Source organism: Diospyros lotus, chromosome 3 (assembly GCF_014633365.1).
Source record: "Diospyros lotus cultivar Yz01 chromosome 3, ASM1463336v1, whole genome shotgun sequence".
Classification (NCBI taxonomy): domain Eukaryota; kingdom Viridiplantae; phylum Streptophyta; class Magnoliopsida; order Ericales; family Ebenaceae; genus Diospyros; species Diospyros lotus.
This window is the reverse complement of record NC_068340.1, coordinates 22,933,220-22,955,848: the sequence shown is the minus strand read 5'-3', so window position 1 is coordinate 22,955,848 and position 22,629 is coordinate 22,933,220. Positions and strand designations below refer to the sequence as shown.

At 42.3% G+C, this 22,629-nt stretch overlaps 1 protein-coding gene across 2 annotated transcripts in view; it reads left to right on the top strand.

Moving 5' to 3' along the window:
• LOC127797248 (nuclear matrix constituent protein 1) overlaps window positions 1–22,422 on the top strand; it is a 33,190-nt gene extending 10,768 nt beyond the window's left edge. The window contains exons 3-9 of one of the 2 annotated variants that reach the window (XM_052329968.1): window positions 5,138–5,391; window positions 5,494–5,764; window positions 5,846–5,929; window positions 6,797–8,925; window positions 21,610–21,838; window positions 21,920–22,197; window positions 22,308–22,422. In XM_052329968.1, coding sequence (XP_052185928.1) covers window positions 5,138–5,391; window positions 5,494–5,764; window positions 5,846–5,929; window positions 6,797–8,925; window positions 21,610–21,838; window positions 21,920–22,183 — 3,231 coding nt within the window. In that variant the 3' untranslated portion in view covers window positions 22,184–22,197; window positions 22,308–22,422. Of the gene's footprint in view, window positions 1–5,137; window positions 5,392–5,493; window positions 5,765–5,845; window positions 5,930–6,796; window positions 8,926–21,609; window positions 21,839–21,919 lie in introns of both variants that reach the window. The other variant, XM_052329967.1, reaches the window with a different exon arrangement.
• The last annotated feature ends 207 nt before the right edge of the window (window positions 22,423–22,629 follow it).

Genomic DNA, 22,629 nt, shown 5'->3' with positions numbered 1-22,629 from the left:
AGTGGGGAACGGTTCGAGACTATTGAATTTACTGTGAGACTCTAGCATCACCCATTGAAGAGATGCCTGAAGCGGTTTTGGAGGGACACTTTGTTAATGGGCTCAAACCGGAGATCAGGGCGGAAATCAGGGTGTTGAGGCCCCTGGGCCTCGAGAATATCAAGGAAATGGCTCAGCGGATTGAGGACCGGAATCAGGTGCTACAAGGGAATCGTTTTGGTTACGGCCCAAGTAAGGTAACCCCACACCTAGCTTCGATTCCTATGGGGCAATGAAATTCGGGGTTCCAGGTCGCTAATCCTTCTAGGATAGTCGCAGCTAGCTCTTCTAATTCTCTAAGATCGTTGGTCAGCAGGAAGCTGTCCACACCACCCTTCAAGCGATTGAGTGAGAATGAGCTACAAGCCAAGCGAGCAAAGGGATTATGTTTTCGTTGTGACGAGAAGTATTCAATTGGGCATAGGTGTAAGAACAAAGAGCTGCAAGTGATGGTTATTTATGAGGAAGAGAGGGAAGAAGAAGGGACTAAACAAGATGAGGCAGTGGAGGCTTCTGGGGAGTGGGAAGACACTGTCAAGGAAGGGGAGATGGTGGAGTTATCACTAAACTCCGTGGTGGGGCTAATTCCTCCTCAAACGATGAAGATTAAAGGAACAATAGAAGGCCAAGAAGTGATTGTCTTGATCGATAGCGGGGCTTCCCACAATTTCATAGCAGTTGACTTGGTGCAAAAATTGGGACTTGTAAGGATGCCTACTCGAGGATATGGGGTGATAATGGGCTCAGGAATGGTAGTGCAGGTGGAAAGAGTATGCAGGAGGGTTTCCTTGTTACAGAATGTGAAGATTGTGGAAGACTTCCTTCCCTTGGAGCTGGGCAGCTCTGATGTCATTCTTGGGATGAAATGGTTGGCCACATTGGGAGAGACACAAGTGGATTGGGGTTCCCTGATCATGAGGTTCAAGGTGGGAGACACGACCATTACCTTACATGGGGATCCTAGCCTTAGTAAAACTTTAGTGACCACGAAGTCCATGATGAAGGCATTTCGGAAGGGTGGGGAAGGAGTATTATTGGAGTTGGGCTGTTTAACGGATGAAGCAGTGGAAGTTGACATCCCTAACAGCTTGCAGGAGGTGCTGTCCGACTTCGAGGCAGTCTTTGAAGAGCCGTGTGGGCTGCCCCCGCATTGGAGACGGGATCATACCATCATGCTGTAGCCTGGGGTACCCCCAGTTAGTGTGAGACCTTACCAATACCCGCATTTCTTAAAGATTGAGATTGAAAAACTTGTTAGAGAGATGCTGGCTACAGGTATCATCAGGCCAAGCATCAGCCTTTTTTCCAGTCCAGTATTGCTGGTCAAGAAGAAGGACGGGGGGTGGAGGTTTTGCGTGGACTACCGGGCTCTAAACAAGGTAACTATTCCCGATAAATTTTCAATTCTGGTTATTGAAGAACTCTTAGATGAGCTGAATGGAGCGGCAGTTTTTTCTAAATTAGATTTAAAATCGGGTTACCATCAAATACGTATCGCACCTAAGGACATTTCGAAAACTGCTTTTCGGACTCATGAGGGCCATTATGAGTTTATGGTGATGTTGTTTGGATTAACAAATGCAGCCGCTACATTTCAGTTTTTGATGAACAAGATTTTTAGGGAGCAATTGAGATAGTTTGTTCTCGTGTTTTTTGACGACATTTTGGTGTACAGCAGAACGATGCAGGAGCATCGGGATCATTTGCGTTGTGTATTGGGAATATTAGCGGAAAACAAGTTGTATGCCAATGCAAAAAAATGCAGGTTTGGACAGTTGGAGATTGACTACTTAGGCCACATTATTTCGCAGCAGGGGGTTGCTGTGGACAATTCAAAAATTCAGGCGATTATGGATTGGCCTAGCCCACGTTCGCAGCGAGAACTCCGTGATTTCTTGGGACTCACGGGGTATTATCACCGGTTTGTACGAAATTATGGAAAATTAGCTTGACCGTTAACGGAACGACTTCGAAAAGATAACTTCTATTGGGATGAGAGTTCGGAGCAAGCTTTTCAGTCCCTAAAGACAGCTATGACAGCTTTACTGGTGCTCGCCTTACCAGATTTTTTGAAGGAATTTATAGTGGAGACTGATGCGTTAGGGTATGGACTCGGGGCTGAATTGATGCAGGAACATAGGCCACTTGCTTTTTTTAGTCATGCTTTAAACCCCAACGGTCGGAATAAGTCGGTCTATGAGAGGGAGTTGATGGCTATTGTATTTGTGGTACGAAAATGGTGACATTATTTATTGGGGAGGAAGTTCACAATCCGAACAGATTAGAAAAGTTTAAGGTTCTTGATGGAGCAATGATTGGTGAGTCCGGAATGTCAAAAATGGGTGATGAAGTTAATGGGCTACAACTTTGAGATACAATACCGGCCTGGCTTGGAGAACCGCACTGCTGATGCGCTCTCCCAGTTTTCATTTCCAGTTACACTCATGGCTCTTACTACTCCTCGGGTGCTGCAATTAGATCAACTCAAAGAAGTAGCCGAAAACAGCCACTTCCAACTCGTCAGGGAGCTGCAAGCTGAACCTTCAAGTAGGCCAGGGTATTCCTTGGTGGATGGGCAATTATTATTCAAGGGCAGATTGCTACTTCCCCTGGTTCGGCTTTGATTCCTTTAGTGATGAAGGAGGGTCACGATGGATAGCTTGGAGGCCACTCGGGTTTCTTGCGAACTTACAAAAGGCTGGCTGCTAATGTGTATTGGATAGGAATGAAAAAGGATATCCATTGGTATCTCCGCCAATGTCCCATATGCCGGCAGCACAAGTACATGGCTCTCTCACCCGGGGGCCTACTTCAACCGCTCCCTATTCCCCATCAAATTTGGGAGGATTTGTCAATGGACTTAATAGAGGGGCTGCCAAAATCTGGGAGAATGGACACCATTCTAGTGGTGGTGGATCGGCTTAGCAAGTATGGGCATTTTATCGGATTGAAACACCCATTTACAGCAGCCAGTGTAGCAGGAATTTTTGTCAAAGAAATTGTATGGCTGCACGGGATTCCTAATTCTATAGTCTCGGATGGAAACAAGGTCTTCATCAGCCATTTTTGGAAAGAGCTATTTCGACTACAGGGCACACAGCTGAATAGGAGTACAGTTTACCATCCCCAATCTAATGGCCAAACGGAAGTCCTCAACAAGACATTGGAGACTTATCTCCAATGTTTTGCCTCTTCTACACCTAAGGCGTGGTACACTTGGCTTCCTTGGGTCGAGTATTGGTATAATACTTCCTATCAAGCTTCTTCTAAACTAACCCCTTTTCAGATAGTTTATGGGCACGAGCCACCTCCACTTCTACGATTTGTAAAGGGTACCACCGTCATATCCGGGTTGGAGCAGCAGCTAGTAGAGAGGGATGTAGTGCTGGACGAGCTTAAAGGCCAACTGCTGCGAGCACAAGCAAAGATGAAATCCATAGCGGATAAGAAGCGGAGGGACATTCAATTCGAAGTGGGAGACTTGGTCTACCTGAAAATTAGACCATATAGGCAAAAGACCTTGGCTGCCAAGCTAAATGAAAAGCTGTCACCAAGTTATTATGGACCCTTTGCTGTGGAAAAGAGGATAGGGAAGGTGGCATACAAGCTGGAACTTCCACCCACATGTGCCATCCAATGTCTTTCATGTATCTCAACTTCGTAAAGCCGAAGGCACATCACCAGCAGCTGCCTCCATTCCAACTCAATTGACAGCCAAGCTAGAGATGATGGTAAAACCAGAATTCCTATTGGGAATACGGTCGGGCAGAGGTAAAAACTTGAGGGGCCTTGATGTGCTAATTCAATGGAAAGGGCTGCCACCCTTAGAAGCTACATGGGAACCATACAATCAGATTTTGCAACAGTTTCCCGAGTTTCACCTTGAGGACAAGGTGAATCTTATGGACGGGAGTTATGATAGAGCACTGATACATCACACATATCAGCGTAGGGGTAAGAAAGGAAGCAAGAGGGCAATTGAGGAAAAAGATACAGGGGGTAAAATTGTCATAGATGGTTAGGAATAACAATCTCACGTGGCTGTAACCGTCGGGGGAATCTCTGTAAGAGAGAGTGGAAAGAAGAGAGAGGGAGGAAAAACTTGAAGAAGATTTTGGGAGAGCAGGCCCTCTCGAATTGGCCATCGTTTTCTTTTTTTCTGTTCTTCTTTCCTTCCTTTGTTAATTTTCTGGAATTGAGCATTGTAATTCGATTCATATCTACTGATTGGGATAGAAAATTGGAGTTTTGAGTGGGGATTCTATCATTCATGTAAGACAAGATTACCAAAGTAAAAATGCATTCCTATTTCCCCAAATTTTTATGCAATTTATTTGACATAATTTCTACAGGTATCATGAATAAAGAGAATAATGGTAACATATTTATCAATGAGATATGCATGCCAAAAGCACCATAATACCAAATATCCAATGGTGTGGAAGTTGATCTAATCACAAAGAGAAATGAGCAGATAAAGATTAGAGAAAGAAAGCTTGTGATCAAGAGGGAGCCAAGAGAGCTATGATGGCAATCTGGAAACATAATCACAATCCTAAGAGTGATCAAACTCATCTTGATGGTGAGATTTGCACCCAATTGCAATAAGCAACAGTAATGAAGAGGGAGAGGGGTAATTTCTAACGTTGACGCTAATGGGTTGATTGAATGGGCCAGCCACATTGGGCAGCTCTTTGCTTTTTTTTTTTTTTTCTAATAATATTTTTTTTTCTAATAATGTTTATAGAGGATTCATCCAATGGGTTTTAAGAGACAATGGACCCATTACCCTCCTGTTGTTAACCAAAAAAAAAAAAAAAAACTAACGCCCATGGCCCAAATCAAATGGCCTTCCATTTAATCTTCTGATATTATCACCTTCCTGCCCAAATTCTTTCTTCTGTATATTTCATCAGCAGGAGTGAAATTACTTCTGTTTTTGGCTGTTGGATTGTGTAACTTCATTTCATTAATATAGGCATGTGATGGGCACTGTATACCTATTATTTTTGTGTGTGGGTTTGATCTGCATTCCTAGTTAGGTTTGTTGATACCTATGGGCCTGTCTTCACATTTAGCTAATTCTTTCTGCTTGCAGCTTGAGAAGGCAATTTGGGAGATGCGTGAAGAGCATGAACAAATCAAGCTCACATCTGAGATGAAGTTATCTGATGCAAATGCTTTGGTTGCTGGACTTGAGTGTAAATCATTGGAGGCAGAGAAAAAGATGCATGGTGCTGATGCAAAGCTTTCTGAGGCTAGTAGAAAGTGTTCAGAGTTGGAGAGGAAATTGCAGGAGCTTGAGATTCGTGAAAATATTCTTCGGAGGGAGCGCCTCTCCCTTAACACAGAGTATGATCTTGCTTAACCTTAATGTTAATCTGACAGTCATTGTTTTTGCACCGTAGTTCTAGGCTTTTGACGAATTCTGATGTTTTTTCCTCTCGTTGTTAGGCGTGAGGCACATGAGGCAACTTTACACAAACAAAAAGAGGACATACTGGAGTGGGAGAGGAAGCTGCAGGAAGCTGAAGAGAAACTATGTGAGGGTCGGAGAATCATCAATCAGAGAGAGGAAAATGCAAATGAAATGGACATAATCCTCAAGCAAAAAGAGAAAACAATTGAAGAAATGGAGAAGAAGATTGAGTCGTCCAGCAGAACTTTGAAGAAGAAAGAGGAAGATATAGACAACAGACTATTGGATTTAGTTACAAAAGAGAAGGTGAGCTTCTAATATAAAGCAATTGTTTTATGTGAAATGGATGAAAACATCAATTGTTATCTTCTGTCTACTTTGATTCAGAAAGCTGAATCTCTTACAAGTGGCCTAGAGATGAAGGAGAAGGAATTGCATGCTTTGTCAGAAAAGCTTGGTGCCAGAGAAAGAGTGAGTTGCAATGCCCAATCTTTTTTTGCTGCTGAAAGTTTGTAGGCTAAGGTTTTATATAGACCAGAGGTTTGCCATATGCTACATGCATGTTCTTGATCTTTATGGAATTCTTTTCTCATGCATTTGATATATTCTAGTTCTCACATTACTTTTGTTATTTTTTTGTAAGAATCACATCATTTAGAGACACAATGCATGAGAGGATACACAAAATGTGTTCACATAGAGGAAATAAGGCATGGAATACAGGGTCAAATTTTGATATATTCCTTTTTATATGTTCCTCAATTGGCCTATCCATGGAATCTGGGGGCAGTTTTTTTGTCAAGAAGTCTGTTAAAAAGAAAAAAAAAAAAAGTGGGCGAAGTCTTGTTCTTCATCCTAGGCGCGGGGGGGGGGGGGGGGGGGGGGGGAGAGAGCCATGGTTTTCTTGGTGGTGCTTTCCCCTCTGTATATTCTATTGGTGATCCCTATCCCCCACCCCAAAAAAATCTTTTATTTCTGGAATCAATTTATTCCTCTCTGACTGTAACAAGAAAATATTCTGGTTAAAGGACAAGATACAATTTAATACTCTATCTGGTACTTGATTGCATCACGTTGTCTCTTTCTTGTGTTCATGTAAATTCTCAATGGCCTTATGTAGAAGGTTATTTTCTTCTTTTTATGTGTGCGCACACCTGCATGGTCATGTGCATGTGACTAACTGCTAGAGGTGCATATTGCATGCAAAGTCAGAATTGGTAGCATTGGCATTTAAAGATCTTCATCTACTTAAATGGGTTGAAGTGTTGGATTAAGTTCTTGGATTCCAACTCTTTGATTATTGTAATTACATTTTAAACTGGCTTGGGTCTGTTATAGGTGGAGATCCAGAAGGTCCTTGATGAACATAGAGCCCTCCTGGACACAAAATTGCAGGATATTGATTTGGAAATGGAAGAAAGGAGGAAATCATTTGAGGCTGAAATGAGAAGCCAAGTAGAAGCAGTGGACCAAAAGGAAGCAGAAATGAACCACAGGAAGGAAAAGCTGGGAAAGCGAGAGCATGCATTGGAAAAGAAGTCAGAGAGGCTCAAGGAAAAAGAGAAGGATCTTGATGCAAAGTTGAAAAGTCTGAAGGAGAAGGAGAAAGCTGTGAAAGCTGAGGAGAAAAGATTGGATATTGAAAAGAACCAAATGCTTTGTGATAAAGAAAGTCTGAGTGCTGTCAAAGATGAACTTGAGAGGCTACGGGCCAACATTAGTCAAAGAGAATTGCAGATAGATGAAGAGAGGGACAAACTCAGAGTTAGTGAAGAAGAGAAGGCTGAACTTCTCCATTTGAAATTGGAGTTGAAAGAGGAGATAGAGAAGTGCAGACTTCAGAAGAGGTTAATTCTGAAGGACATTGAGGATCTGAAGCAGGATAGAACGAAATTTGAGGAGGAATGGGAAGAGTTGGATGAAAAACGAGTTTCAATTACTAAAGAGTTAAGAGAGCTTGATGAAGCAAAAGAGAAGCTGGAAATATTGCAGCACTCTGAAGAAGAAAAGTTGCAAAAGGAGAGACTTGCAACACAGGAATATATAGAGAGAGAGTTAGAACGTGTCAAACAAGAAAAAGAATCATTTTCAGCCATGATAAAGCACGAACAGTTAGTTTTATCTGAAAAGGCAGAAAATGAACAGAGTCAGTTGCTCCGTGAGTTTGAATTGCAGAGAAAAGATCTTAAGGCTGATCTGTGGAATAGGCAAGAGGAAATGGAGAAATGCATGCGGGAAAGGGAGAGAGTTTTTGAGGAAGAGAGAGAGAAAGAACTTGCTAATATAAGCCATATAAAGGGTGTTATTGAGAAGGAATTGGAAGAAGTAAGATATGAAAGCCATAGAGTGGAAAAGGAAAGGGAGGGAAGTGTTTTAAGCAGGAGGCAACTGGAAATGCATCAACTCGAAATGCGTAGAGATATTGATGAGCTTGCTTTCCTTAGCAAGAAGCTGAAGGATCAGCGTCAACTATTTGTGAAGGAAAGAGGCAGATTTCTTGCATTTGTTGAGAAGGTTAAGAGTTGCAAGAATTGTGGAGATATTACACAGGAATATTTGCTCTCCGATCTCCAGATGCTTGACGCGGAAGATGAGGAGGCCCCTCCTTTTCCACGATTGGTAGATGAAGGTTTACTGGGCTCTCAAGGTATGGGAGCTCCTGCTGATGGAACAAGTATCAAGAGATCTCCTGGTGAAGTTGATTTGAAATCAGATTATGGTGGACGCACATCTTGGCTTTGGAAGTGCACCTCAAGACTTTTCAAGCTGTCACCTAATAGAGTGGTTCAGTCTGACGCTGTTCAAAATCTGGAGTTGCCTTTAGCAGCTGAGGAGGTCAATAGAACTGAAAAAACTGGTGCACCAGGTATGCAGATTGATATTGAAGAAACAAGGGGGCAAAGGATAATAGGAGGAGGACCAGAACCATCATTTGGGATTGAAAATGACTCTGTTGATGTTCAGCAGCTTACATCCACTAATATCGTTGGAGAGGTGGATACTGGGTGGTCTCCATCCATCGACAGCCAGAGCAACATGGACAGTAAGGTTCCAGAAGGTTCCCAGCAATCAGAGTTGAGGAATAATTGGCGCAAACCAAGCAGAAAGCCTAAGGGTGGCATTCATAGAACGCGTTCTGTGAAGGCAGTGGTTGAGGATGCTAAGATCATTCTAGAGAAGACATCAGATGGCCCAACACTGCAGGAGTCGCAGCCTAACGATTCTGCGCATGTTGGGGAGGAAAGTAGAGGCTATTCCAGCCGTGCTGAGAAAGCTGATGGTACCTCTAAAAGGAAGCGACATCATGCACAAACCTCAAGAATCACAGTGAGTGAGCAGGATGCTGATGAAAGTGAAGGGCATTCAGTTAGTGCCACTGCAGATGGGCGCAAGAAGAGGCGGCAGACAATTCCTTCAGTGGTGCAAACTCCAGGAGAGAAACGTTACAATCTCAGGCGACACAGGACGTAAGTGCCTTGCTTTTCCCTTTGAATATAAGTTAAGGTGTGCAGATGATTTGTATTAGGTCTTAGTTGGGAGTGCATAGCAATAACACTTGTTGCACTATGATTGACTTATGCTGCTCTCCTGTGCATATCATCTTTGCTTCTTGAAAATCACTGCATATGTATTAAGGTCTAAGTTAAGGTGATGAATGATGATATGTACAGATGACTCTATGATTTTTGAAGCTAGATATTTGTGCTTGAACTGAGGGTGGTGAATGGATGTCCCCATATTGTTTGGGCATGAAAAATTTTTCTTTGCTTGTTTTCTTTAATTGGTGTCGTGTTCCTAGGGTTTACCTAGGGTTTGGATTGGAAATTGGAAGAATTGAGGGAGAAATTTAGAAGAAGAATAGGGAGAATTAGAAGAACAGAAAGTGAGGGAGAGAAACATCGAGGGAGAGAGAATTTGGAGGAGGGAAATCAGAAATATTTCAATTGTATTCATTCATACCCATGGATTATGCTTGATCAGTCTTATATACTGATTTAGATAGCAATGATTTGGCATCAATAGGGTTGTCAAATATTCAAACCGATTATAGCTAAAGGCTGTTGCCTTCTAGGTACAACTGTTAGCTACTTTTAAGTACAACTGGTTCAATGCAAGCTAATAGCAAATACAACAAAGGAATACATCTATTATCTATTACTACTATACCCTTAGGTCCTAACATTCCTCCCGCCTTAAAACATTTCTAGTCCCCAGGAAATGCCACCCCTCCACAGCTTCCAATATGCTTTTTCCTTATCTTCCACAGTTTGAATGGTGCAATCTTGAAAAACTTCTGTAAGCCTAACACATTGTCCATAGCCCTCTTGTACTCATCGGGTGAAACAAAACGCGAAGCAATCACTCACTAGTTGTCGTAGCGAGCAATTGAAACCTGCTGACTATTGTCCACACCAATTCTCCTCGTCACCGCTCCTACAATGTTGGCTGTTTTGAACCTAGAGGATGGTCTAACTGATTCTTTAGCCACAGTAGAAAAATGCTGAATAGGTAAACTGTCTTCCTCTAGTCTTAGGACTTCATCATCCGTATGAAGAGTTTCCCTATAGCCATTATAAGACTGTTTCGATCTGGATTGCCTGATCAAAACTTCCTTGACTGCATGTGGAGTGTCAAAGACTTGATCCGACCTAGAATCGTTGTTATAGGCATCACCACTCACAGCTTTGACCTGTTTTATAACCAACTTATCTAACAAATCAGTGTTTCGTTCCAAATTTGATTGTTCCTCATATTTTAGCAAATCAAGTTTGGGTACTAGAAAACGGGAATGAGGAGGAAGAGTTGGAATCTCCGGCCTCTTTTCCAACACATTCTTTCCCACTGTAGCTAGAGCTACTTCGAACTTCGTCGATCCAACATTCTGGTTGTTGGTTCCAATTGATCCTTAGGAGGGAAGTCAGGTGAAATTCTTACTTGATGTTGACTAGAGAACATAAGCATAAATTGTTGCAGTTGATCACGCAGCAAATTTCCTTGCTCTCGCATCTCCTCCCTGATCTGATTGTGCATTTCCCCTCGGAGCTTCTCTACAACCACCTCAAAACTTCTAATACACCATTGATCCAATATTCTCCTCCATCGTCTCCACATGATTTTGAATTTCCCCCATGGATGTTGTCACTTACTGCAACTGCGATTCCATTTGTTTCATTCGGGTGCTGTTGGCCATGGTGGATTGATTGCTTGGAAGAGTCTTCGGTGAGAAACTTGCTCTGAATTTATTATTATTATTATTGTTATTATTATTTTCACTACAGTTGTTCGCCATTTATTGCGGACATGGTAGCTCAACAATCCTCCAGTTTTGAGACCTCACTTCGCTAAATCTGTCTAGCCTTCTTGAGCGACTACAACAAACTTAGAAAATAGCAGCGAATCACCTTGTTGTTCTGCCTTCAACTGTCAAACCTTCCGCTTCTCTTCCATAATTCGAACGGGAAGCTCAGAGTACTTCTTGTGAGTTCAATTAGTTCTCTTGCAACTTCCAAAAAATCAATTGGCCCTGAAACAACTGCTATTATCCATTGAAATTGAGAATTGATCTCTGCTTAATTCAACAACCTTGGATCCATTCCATTGAATCGCTGCCATGAATCGCCTATCAAGTTAATCAACTTTGCTGCTCTAAATCACTAGAAATCTCAGCTGAGAATCAACCTGTAGGTTTTGCCTAAGTCACCTTACAGTAGCCGATAACCATTGGCTTTGAACTGCCTTCAATTTTGATATATCGTTCACTGAATTCCGCCCTAGGGAAGTCGGACTTACACAAGCAGAAGAAATTGAAGGCTAAGGAACTGATCTAGAATTCACCACTGTTCACCTTCGTGATTCACCTTCGTAAATCACCATTGCTCCAAAAGTCGAACAACCTTCTAGATCGCCAAAATTCTGCCAGATCGCTGGAATCCACCACTGGAATAGTATGGGTTGCTCGCCTCCCTTGAGCGATTGTGATGCAACCAACTGAATTTTCAATTCCATAGAATTCTCTGGAATTGAGAATCAATGGCTGTAGTAGTTTATGACTTGGCTTTCCAAATCCGCCTAAGTTGTTCGCCTTTGAGCGAACTTACTTCAATTCACAATTGAGCGTCAACCTCTTACTCACCTCTAAGAAAATCGAACAACTCTTCCAAATCACAAGCCGTGATAGCCTATAGCTCCACTTACCTAATCGCTCCCTGCAACTCGATCGGCTCCGAGAACCACTCACTCCGTGTTGCCCGCAAGTTGAACGAGATGTGATCTTCAAGCCCCGCGCCGCCTTTGATCGACTCCGTTACTGTCCTTCAAAGTTGCCTTAATCAGTTCCGAAGAGCACCTCACTTGGTGATGATTTGTCCTGATTCCTTAGGAATTAGATCGGAATTGTTGGCCGATCAGTTCTGTTGAAGCTCCTCAATAGTTTGCTCATATTGTTGGAATTTCACAACTGAGGATTGATCAGTTTTGTTCACCAAATTGCTGGAATTTGCCTAGCTTTGCTTTAGTGTACGAACAAGTTGGATTGGAATGACTGAATCACAACCAAGAATCGTTGGCCTATTCCACCTTTCAAGAATCGAATCTAGAGGTGCTCAGCCCGCTCTGCCTTCAATTTTCAAGTTCAATTCTGATTAACTAGATCAGTGACAAAAATTATCTCCTCGTTCGATCGACGCTAATCTAGCTTGTCGAAAATCACTCGAGGCTCTACTTTGATTGTGCCTTCCTTCTCGCTATCTACACACAATCAAAGTGAATTCAAGATTGCCAGTGGAGTCCCCACCCTATCACCGACCATTGGTTGGAATTCACCTGAATTCTTGAATTGATCTGGATTCCTTTTGGATGCTGTACTCACCTATCACATTGTAACCAATGGAACTCGTTGGAGTCCTTGTATTCGTTGGAATCACCCAACGTCTTTGCTCTATCGATTTCGCTAAGAGTCATTAGAATCAACTGCCACCAATTACAGGAATTATAGCCAAGGAACGTTGGCTCTGATATCAATTTGTCGTGTACCTAGGGTTTACCTAGGGTTTGGATTAGAAATTGGAAGAATTGAGGGGGAAATTTAGAAGAAGAATAGGGAGAATTAGAAGAACAGAAAGTGAGGGAGAGAAAGATCAAGAGAGAAAAGAGAATTTGGAGGGGGGAAATCAGAAATATTTCAATTGTATTCATTCATACCCATAGATTATGCTAGATTAGTCTTATATACTGATCCAGATAGTAGTGATTTGGTGCCCAATAGGGTTGCCAAATATTCAAACCGATTATAGGTAAAGGCTGTTGCCTTCTAGGTACAACTGTTAGCTACTTCTAAGTATAACTGGTTCAATGCAAATTAATAGAAAATACAACAAAGGAATACATCTATTATCTATTACTACTATACCTTTGGGTCCGGTCCTGATAATTGGTAACAATGGTTTCTTGTTAAAAAAGTGCATCAGGTTGATGCTAACATTTATGCATAGGTAATAGAGTTATAACTAAAAGTTCAACCTAGAAAGCTATGCACTCCAAAAATTTGAGCAATTTAATCTTCCACGGGAGTCAAACACCCCAATTCAAGTAGCACCCTTCCCATTTTCTCTGAATGCCCTCATCATCGATTTCAATGTTACCAAGGTCTTACTAAGGCTGAGATCCCCGTGCAGTGTCACGGTAGCCCCCTTGCCTTAAATCTCATCACCAATGAGCCCCAATCAACTTGTGTCTCCTTCGGGAGGCCAACCACCTCGTTCCGAGGATCACGTCTGAACTCCCCAGCTCCAATGGCAGAAAATCCTCCACTATTTCCATATTTTGCAGCGTTACGATTACCCCCTTACACACTCCATCCCCCTAAACAGCCATACCCGACCCCATCCTCATGATCACACCATAACCTCTTGTTTGTGTTCGGGCCAGCCCTAATTTTTGCACCAATTCAGCTGCTATAAAATTATGGGAAGCCTCACTATCAATTAAGACCACCACCTCTTGTCCCCTTACTTCCCCTTTTACTTTCATGGTTTGTAGTGGAGTTAACCCCACCACCGAGTTGAGGGATAGCTCCACCACCTCCCCTAATTTGATCGTGTCTCCCCCCTCCCTTGAATTATCCCTTGTTTCAACTTTCAACCTCCTTTATCTCTTCTTCTTCCTCATCCCTTTCCTCCTCATAAATCACCATCACTTGCAACTCCCTATTCTTGCATTTATGGCCCACCGAATACTTCTCGTCACAATGGAAGCATAACCCCTTCGCCCGTTTGGATTGCAACTCACTCTCGCTCAACCTCTTGAAAGGGGGAGTGCTTCACTTACCTGCAGCCAACGACTGGTATGAGGCAGTCACATTGGCCCTCAATGATCTTGGTGATGCCGGTGGGGGAGGCATAAGCACCATCCGTTGGTGATTCGGAGATGGGCTGGAATGGCTGGAATGAATCGGTCCCATGTTTTGGCCGGTTCCGGAAGGGCTTCCTCGGACCACCTGATTCCTCTCTTCGATTCATTGGGTCACATCCATCATTTGCTCCAGCCCATTTGGCCATAACACACTCATTTCAGCCCGAATATCCGACTTCAATCCATTGAGAAATTGGCCCTCCAACAAAGCCTCCGACATGCCTTCAAGTGGCAAGGCTAGCGTCTAAAAGCTAAGACGATAGTTCTTGACCGACCCCCATTGCCTGAGAGTAAGGAACCTCTCCTCCATCGTGCCCTCCTGCGTGGACCAAAAACGGCTTCTCAGCATCACCTTGAGTTCCTCCCAGCTCCTAACTCTACGCTGCCTTTACTGCCATTGAAACCAGGCGAGTGCAAGCCCATTAAAACAGAGAGCTGCTGAATCTAATTTCTCTGCTTCCGTCAATTGGTTGAGGATGAAGTATTTCTTAGCCCTGAAAACCCACCTATCAGGGTCGCCCCTTTCGAATATCGGCATCTCTAGCCTTCGACTTCTACCATCTTGCCTCCAGGGAGCTTTGTCCTCCGTTTTGACCTCGTGGCTACATTGCCCCTGTGTTGGTGAGCCTCCCATGGTAAGGGACGAGTCCACAGGTATGTCCTTCTCGCCTCGTTTCCCCTTTCGTCCCCTCTCCTGCTCTCCCCACTTCTCCACCAGCAAGTTAAACTGCTCCAGCACCATCGCCAAACTCTTCTCGATTCCATGCACCCTCTGAAACTCGGTCTCAAGTGAGTCCATTCCCGCCTGCAGACCACCCATCCTCCCTTCTATTTGCTGCTAGTAGGTCTCCAACCTCCCCTCTAGCTCACCCACCCTCTCCGATACAGACACCCCCATGGATCACGCTCTAATACCAAATGATAGAGCTCGTCCTCTTTGATTGAATTTAGCTAAATCCGTAGGAAACAAAATTCCCAATTATAGTTGGGTTTACAACCTCTATAAAAGAAAACAATTACAAATTCAAAGAAGAAAACAATAGATGTCGACTGATTCAAGAGGGCTGTCTTCTCTCCCAAGAATCATTTCAATTTCTCCACATGCTTCTCGCTCTTTTTCTACTCCCTTTTATACCTACTGCTCTGCTCGTTCCAACCACATGCCCGATTATTCTCTTCTAACTAACTTATGATTTTTTTTCCCTCGAGTCATTTTACTTGGTTGCCCCTATGGTCCCCCCCACTTTTCCCTTCATTCTTTCTTCTCTGATAAGTTTGCTTAATGGGGGTCCTAACACCTTCTTGCATTAACACAACCCCCACACCATTATTATACGCATCAATTTCAACCACGAAAGTCTTGTTGAAGTTTAGTAACCCCAGAACCGGGGCCTTACTCATGGCCTGTTTCAACTGTTCAAAGGCTACCTCAGCCTTCGGTCCCCATCTGAAACCTTCCTTCTTTAGCAATTGTGTCAGTGGTTTACTTATCACTCCATAACTCCTCACAAACCTCTTGTAGTACCCTATCAAGCCTAAGAACGCCCTTAAGGCTTTGAGGGTGATAGGCCTTGGCCACAACTACATGACTGCCACCTTGTTTGGGTCAGTGCTGACCCCTTCGTCAGAGATGATATACCCCAGGTACTCCACTTGTCTTTGAGCAAATGAACACTTTGGACCTCTTAATATATAATTGGTTGACTATAAGGATCTCAAAGGTAGCCTTTAGGTGTACTAGGTGTTGGTCAAAAGTGTGGCTATATACCAATATATCGTCAAAGAAAACAAGGATAAAATTTCTTAGATGGGTTCAAATATTTGGTTCATTAGGGACTGGAAAGTAGCTAGGGCGTTGGTAAGGCCAAAAGGCATTACTAAGAATTTGTAATGGCCTTGGTGGGTTCGAAATGCAGTCTTAGGTATGTCTTGTGGGCTCATTCTAATCTGGTGATAGCTTACTCTGAGATCAAGTTTGGAAAAAATAGTAGCATCCCTCAGTTCATCTAAGAGATCCTCAATGAGGGAAATGGGAAATTTATCTTTGACAGTTATGGCATTCAACTATCGGTAATCCACATAGAAGCACCATGATCTGTCCTTCTTTTTAACTAATAGCACAAGGGATGAAAAAGGGCTATGGCTCAGTTGAATTAGAGAGTGTTGCAATATTTCTTTGACCATCCTTTCTATTTTTGTTTTGTGTGCTAGGGGATATCGATAGGCTCAGGCATTGAAAGGCTCAGAATTAGGTTTTAGGCTAATAGAGTGATTATGGTTTTTGGGAGGAGGTAAAACTTTAGGCTCTCTAAACATATCCTCATATTCAACTAAAAGTATATTGAGTAGGTCGAGTTGGTTTACCTCCCATGTCTTCTGAGGTGAAATGCTAACAACCAACATCAACTCACTCCTTGCCTTTTGCTCCTCTTCTTCTTCTTCTAGTGCTTGGATAGAAAAGAGCTGGGCCACTCAAGTCATCTTTTGTTTGATGATCTTTTGCAATCGTTTCCCTGTAATCATCTTACACATTCTCACTTCCTTACTGCCCACCAGTGTCATCATTCTCCCTTCTTTCTCAAATGTCACCTTCATCTTATTAAAATTGAATCATATAGGACTCACATGTTTCATCCAATCTACTCCCAAAACTACATCACAACCTCGAATTTCAGCAACCTGAGATCTGCCTCAAAGGTTTCCCCTTGCATCTCCCAATAGAAGCCTGCACAGGCTGATCTACTCACCACTTTGTTCCCATTTGCCACGGTTACAGTAAGGGGTTGAGTGTTGATTAGGGAACACTTCAACCTCTTGGTAGTTTCGTCTAAAAAACTGTGGGTGCTCGCACTATCTATATGGATCATCAACTTACTCTTTTCCACCTTCCCTTCCACCTTAATGATTTTATTATTGGTCAACCCTCCCAAGGCATGCAACGAGATTTCTCCATTGTCTTCCTCTCCTCCTTTAGGCACATCAAACATTTCCTCTTCTTTTACGTTTTCCTCCTCTTCTTCCAGTAGAAGCAATTGCTTCTTGCACTGGTGCCCGGGGAAATACCTATCCCCACATTTGAAACAGAGATTAGCCTACCTCCTCTACTCCATTAGTCTGTCCCCTTGTGTTTTGGGAGTTGGTAGAGGTAAGCTCCTCACTCCTTGCACCCCTTTGATAGTCTCCTTCCTTGATTCTTCCCCACGAGAGTCAACACATTGTGTGCCCCTCCCTTGTTTATCAGTCTTTGTTTCCTCATTAGTGCTTCCATTGTCAGCTCATGTAACCTAGCACTCTCGGCTACATGCTTGAGTCTTGGGTTGCAATACTTTCTCCATGGGTCTTAACTCCTCATTCAATCCACTTATGAAACTAGAGACAAAGTATGTCTCAGTGAGATAGGGGTTATGGTTGAGCATCAGTGCTTTTAACTCTTCAAACCTCTGCTGGTAATCCGACACTAATCCCCCTTGCCGGATCTTGTTAAACTCCTCCACCACATCGGTCATTCCCTTATCCTCGAATCCCTCACATAATTCTTCTGCAAATTCAGCCCACTGACATCCCTCCTACACCTTAAACCATCCCTGGTACCAATCATCTCCCACATGGTTAAGGTAAGTTGCAACTAGAGCCACCTGCTGCTGCTCAAGAACCCCATACCACTCAAATGCTCTTTCACACCTCCTAATCCACCTTCTAGGTGTGTTCCCATCAAACATGGGGATATCCAATTTCAGCATAGGAATCCCCAGCTGGCCATGCCCCCCAATTACATCCTGCCTTCTTCCTACTGCATTTTCTCCCGTTTTCTCTAGCTCCTCTCCAATTTTGTAGGTTCCCAGCCTCCTCTGACTCATCCCTTGTCTAGGAAGAATTGATCAACCCTTTCTTTAGGAGGAAAATCAGGGGATAGTCTTATCGAATGCTTGTGAGCAAACATTGCCATAAATCCTTACAGTTGCTCCCTGATTTGCATTCCCACCTCTTCACGTATGTGAGTAACCTCCTCTCAAATCTAAGTGATTGCTCCATCCAACTTACAATCAATGGAGATGATCGTCTCTTTGATTACAATTGGATCTGAGCTCCAATTGATCCACTCTCGCCTGCAGATCCGTCATTGTGGAGCCAAATTATTGCATTTGCATCTCCATGTTCTTCATCTGTGTATCTTCCACCATTTGTTTGAATTCACCGCAATTGGAATTGGCCAAGATCGGCTTTGATAGCAAATTGTTAGAGCTTAACGATCTTTCAATGGAGAATTAGGGAAGAGAAATGGGAGAGAGAAAGAAATGAGGGGGAACGAGAGAATTGAGAGAGAGAGAGAGAGAGAGAGAGAGAGATGGAAGGAGAGAATTCCAAATTGGAAATGATTTTCATTCATGCCCTTCATCGGGTGAGATCAGTTCTTATTTATATTGATCTCCCCACAACCAAATGGGAGTATTCCTGCCAAAAACATAGCAGAGCAGCCTAACTGATCCATGCCACTTGCGTCAAGCATGTGCACGTTTGGTTACTCCTTTTCCCCCCTAATTTCCTCAAATTACAATTCAATTATTAGGCGGTACATGACAGTGCCCTCTTGTCTCAACTTATTAAATTCCTCCACTACATTAACCAAGATTCGATCGCCAAATCTAGCACAAAATCCGTCCAATTGTGTCTTTTTGTAACCTACTCCATCCTTGAAACCAAGACTCTGCTACATCATTCAAATATGTTGAAGCTAGCACCACCTTTTGTTGCTCCGGTATATGATATAACAAAAACAGCCTTTCACAATGCCTTATCCACCACCGTGGATTTTGGCCCTCGAACATCAGAAGATCGAGCTTAGGCATAGGGAATTGAGGCTAAGTTGACATAGCCTGTATCCCTGGTCTTCTTCCTGTAGCTCGCTCCTCAAAGATCTCTCCACTGGCAGCAGGCTCTATTTCACAATCCAGAGACTCTGCCGCTCTAGGGGTTGGTCCGAAGGTAGGAAGGATTGGGTCAGACCTTTCCCTGGGAGGAAAGTCCAGCAATATCCTGACTTGATTCTGCCCTGCAAACATTACCATGAAGTTCTGTATGTGTTCCTGAATCTGATTCCCGACTTCGTCATGTAAATTGCCTATTTCAGCGCATAAATCCCCTGCCTCTGCGCAAAATTGGTTGTCGAACCCAGTGTGTAGTACCCCAATTTACGCGCAAATTTGATCACTGATGTCTGCGCGCATCTGTCCGATCACGCCATCGAACTTCGTCTCCATCGCTTTTTCCATCAACCCAACCTCCGTGTGAATTTGGCTGCTGATGTCCGCGCACATCTGACCAATTGCACCATCCATTGACCTGACTCGATTCTGCAGATCAGACTCAGAGGCAGTCACCTGCAATAGCTGGACTCTATTTGCTTCATCTGTATACAATTGCCATGGTTATATCTCACAAGGAACAGCTTGAATCAGTCACTTAGGTTCAGCCCAAACGTCTGTCTATGATTGCGATTGCTGGAGACCAGAATCGCATCAATCCCAGTACAACCCAAAACCAAGTTTGCCAACCTGCTTCTCTGACAAGACTGAGTTCACCAAAATTCCAAGCCGAGGAACGTTTGGCTTTGATACCAAATTGTCAGGCCCTCTGGGCTTGACAGGTAACTTTGAGTAGATTTCAGGAATTTTGGAAGAAAGGATGCAAAGAGGGAGAGAAGAACAGAGGGATGCAGGAGAAAGAGAAGGATCGAGAGAGAGAATTTGAGAGACAGAGAGAGAATTCTGTTTCAGAGAATATGCTTTTTGTACCATTCTCATTCTGTTAGGATAGCTTTTATAAGCTATTCCTTGGCACAAAATAACCACCAAGGTACAACTTGAGTAGCAGTCTGGGTACAATAGCATAACAACCTTACATTGTATAATCAAAAGACAGAATTACCCCTATCATAACCCTAGGGTCCTGACATGCTGATTCCCTTTTCTGCTTGTGTAGGAAGTATCAATAACAAAAATCAGCTGCCATTTGATCAAATTATGGATTGTCAAAACCTTCTTTGGAATTGCAGATCACGTGAAACAAAAAAAATGGAACTTTGAAGATTGTGCTCCACTTCCCCGTATCTGATTCAAAAGTCAATCACCTTCCACCCTCCCTTAGAAGTTTCATAGTAGTCAATCAAAGAATAAAATCAATGCTATTGACTAAATCTCTTTTGTATAGTGTTAGTGGAAGGTCACCTGTTAAGAGTAAAAAATAAATGAAAAATTTGAAGTTGGCTGGTTTGTCTCTCACTCTTCTATTGATGAACAGCAGCTTGCTAAACATATCTAGGTAGAGGTGCCTTGCGGATGAGACCAAAACAGGCATGAATACTAAACTTGAGGTATGGAGGAATGTCTCAGAATCTAGAGGTTTTAAGCTACGTAGATTGAAAAAACCACATGTGGAATGTAAGCTTAGTAAAAATACAAGTGTGGAAGATGGTTATGGTACAACTTGAAGATCAAGTTATCCCAAGAAAAGATCATTTCAGACATTTTGGATTAATCATCTCAAAAGATAGGGAGATTAACAAGGAAGTCCCCATAAAATGAAGGCAAGATGGTTAAAGTGGATAGTGTTTTATGTGATTAAGATTATGGTAAAACTAAAAAGAAAATTTTATAAGACAATAAACCCAATATGTGCAAAATATAATCGTAATGGAGGATGTTACGATGAATGTGCGGCCATATAAAAAAAGACAAAATTTGATATGAGGTTATTCATAATAAGGGTAGAGTAGTTCCTATTGAATATAAATTGAGTGAGACATGATTAACATGGTTTGGTCATGTAAAAAGAAGACTAATAGAGGTTAAGGCTCCTGTGAAGGGATTGGATGGAATGGAGCAAGTTCTTAACGAGAGAGGTAAGAGGGAAAACAAGTGGGAAACTCTTAGATATAATATGAGTTATAAGGGCTTCAATGAAGATAATAGAAATAATAGGTGAGATAGGATTGGTATAGTTGATGTGCGAGATTAAGGTTTGATATGTTGTTTGGAACGTGCTTCTGAAAATATGATTGTTCTAGAATTATGTGCTTAGAAGTTTTTCTATTTTTTTTTTTTTTTTATCATTGTTGTGTGTGCATGTTTTTCTTTCAAAGTAACCTGTTTAATAACAATGTCATGTCTAGGAGCCCCTTATTTACATTCCCATCTATCCACCTGGTGAGAATTTAGCCGTTGGATTAAATACCTTTGTACTATGTTTTGACAAAAACGAATAAAGAAAATAAAAAGTAATGGTAAAGTTCTGTCCTGTTTTGTCAGATTGAAAATAAATTCTTTCAATTTAATAGATCTTGTTTCCCTTGAAGGATTAGGAAACTAAATGATGAAGGGGTTTTTATGGTTTGGAGCATTTAACTTCAACAGCAAACTGTATTGATGTGGAAAGATTAATAGAGTTTTATTTGATAAGGTGAATTTATTGAATTGGCATAACTTCTTGGACCTTTTCTTCTTTTTTTTTTTTTTACTTCAAATTAATCTTTTTTATTCTTTTTGTTGTTGGAAGCTATTTGGGCCTATCAATACATGGTAGGACAATAGTAGGGGGGAATCACAGATATGGAAATACTTTAACGCATAAAAGGGGTCACAGTGGATATCTTTCATTACATATGCATAAGGTCAAGTTGGACTGTTCACACTTGAGGCTTTACCTTGTAAATGTGATTCTAAAATTATCATCTGAATGTGCTTCAGTGCAGGTATAGCCACTGCAGTCCCAAGTTCAGTTGATTTAAAGAAGAAAAATGGTAAACAAGTCAAAGGTGGAAGTGGTGATACAGTTGAAGCGGTGACAAACCCTGAAGTTTCCTCAGCACCCTTGTTTGAAGGCGGTGCCAAGAATGAGGACGCAACCCCATTAGTCCAGGTCACAACATACAAGAATATTGAAATTCAGAAGTTATCACTTGACAGGGTTGCCATGGTAAATCCTTTAAATTAGCCCCAAAGAAGTAATAGTTTTCTGATTATGCTTAACTGATTCATTGAACTATTTACAATGCAGTCCAGGACAGTAGCCAATGCTGATGATAGTACAGATGCATCAAAGTTGGTTGAGAATATGGGGTTGAGTGAGGAGGTAAATGGTACATCAGGACGTGGAGGTGAAGATGAGATTGCAACTGCTTTCCATGAAACTGACGGAGTCAACAATGACGATGATGATGAGGATGATGATGATGAAGATGATGGTGATGATGGTGATCACATGACGCATCCTGGTGAGGTGTCAATAGGAAAGAAACTGTGGACCTTCTTCACGACATGACAACACTCCATCTGGTCGGACTAGGAGCTCTCTCTCTCTCTCTCTCTAAGTAGAAATTTTTAGGTTCACTTGGACTGAATGCAACATCTGATTTTATTTTGCTTTCCTTACATTTTGATGCCAGGGCAGTATATCTGGTTGATTTTAATGTAGTAGAATGAGGTTTCTGCTTTTTCCGACTGCTCGGTCACGACCGTCCCTGAATTGGTGATGTGAAGAAGTTGTAATTCATTCCGATCTTCCCCTTTTCTCCAGTTCTGGATGCTTGTCTAACCTGAATGTTTCAGATTTATCTTTGCCGTGTGCATGCATCATCGACATATGAAGATGCTGCAATCATACATACACATCTTCCGTCAGATATAAAATTTGTTGCTTTGCCATTAGTAGCTGGGGGATTTATTCACTGGGAGTAGAGGTTTTTAAACTAATAAGTCGCTGATTAA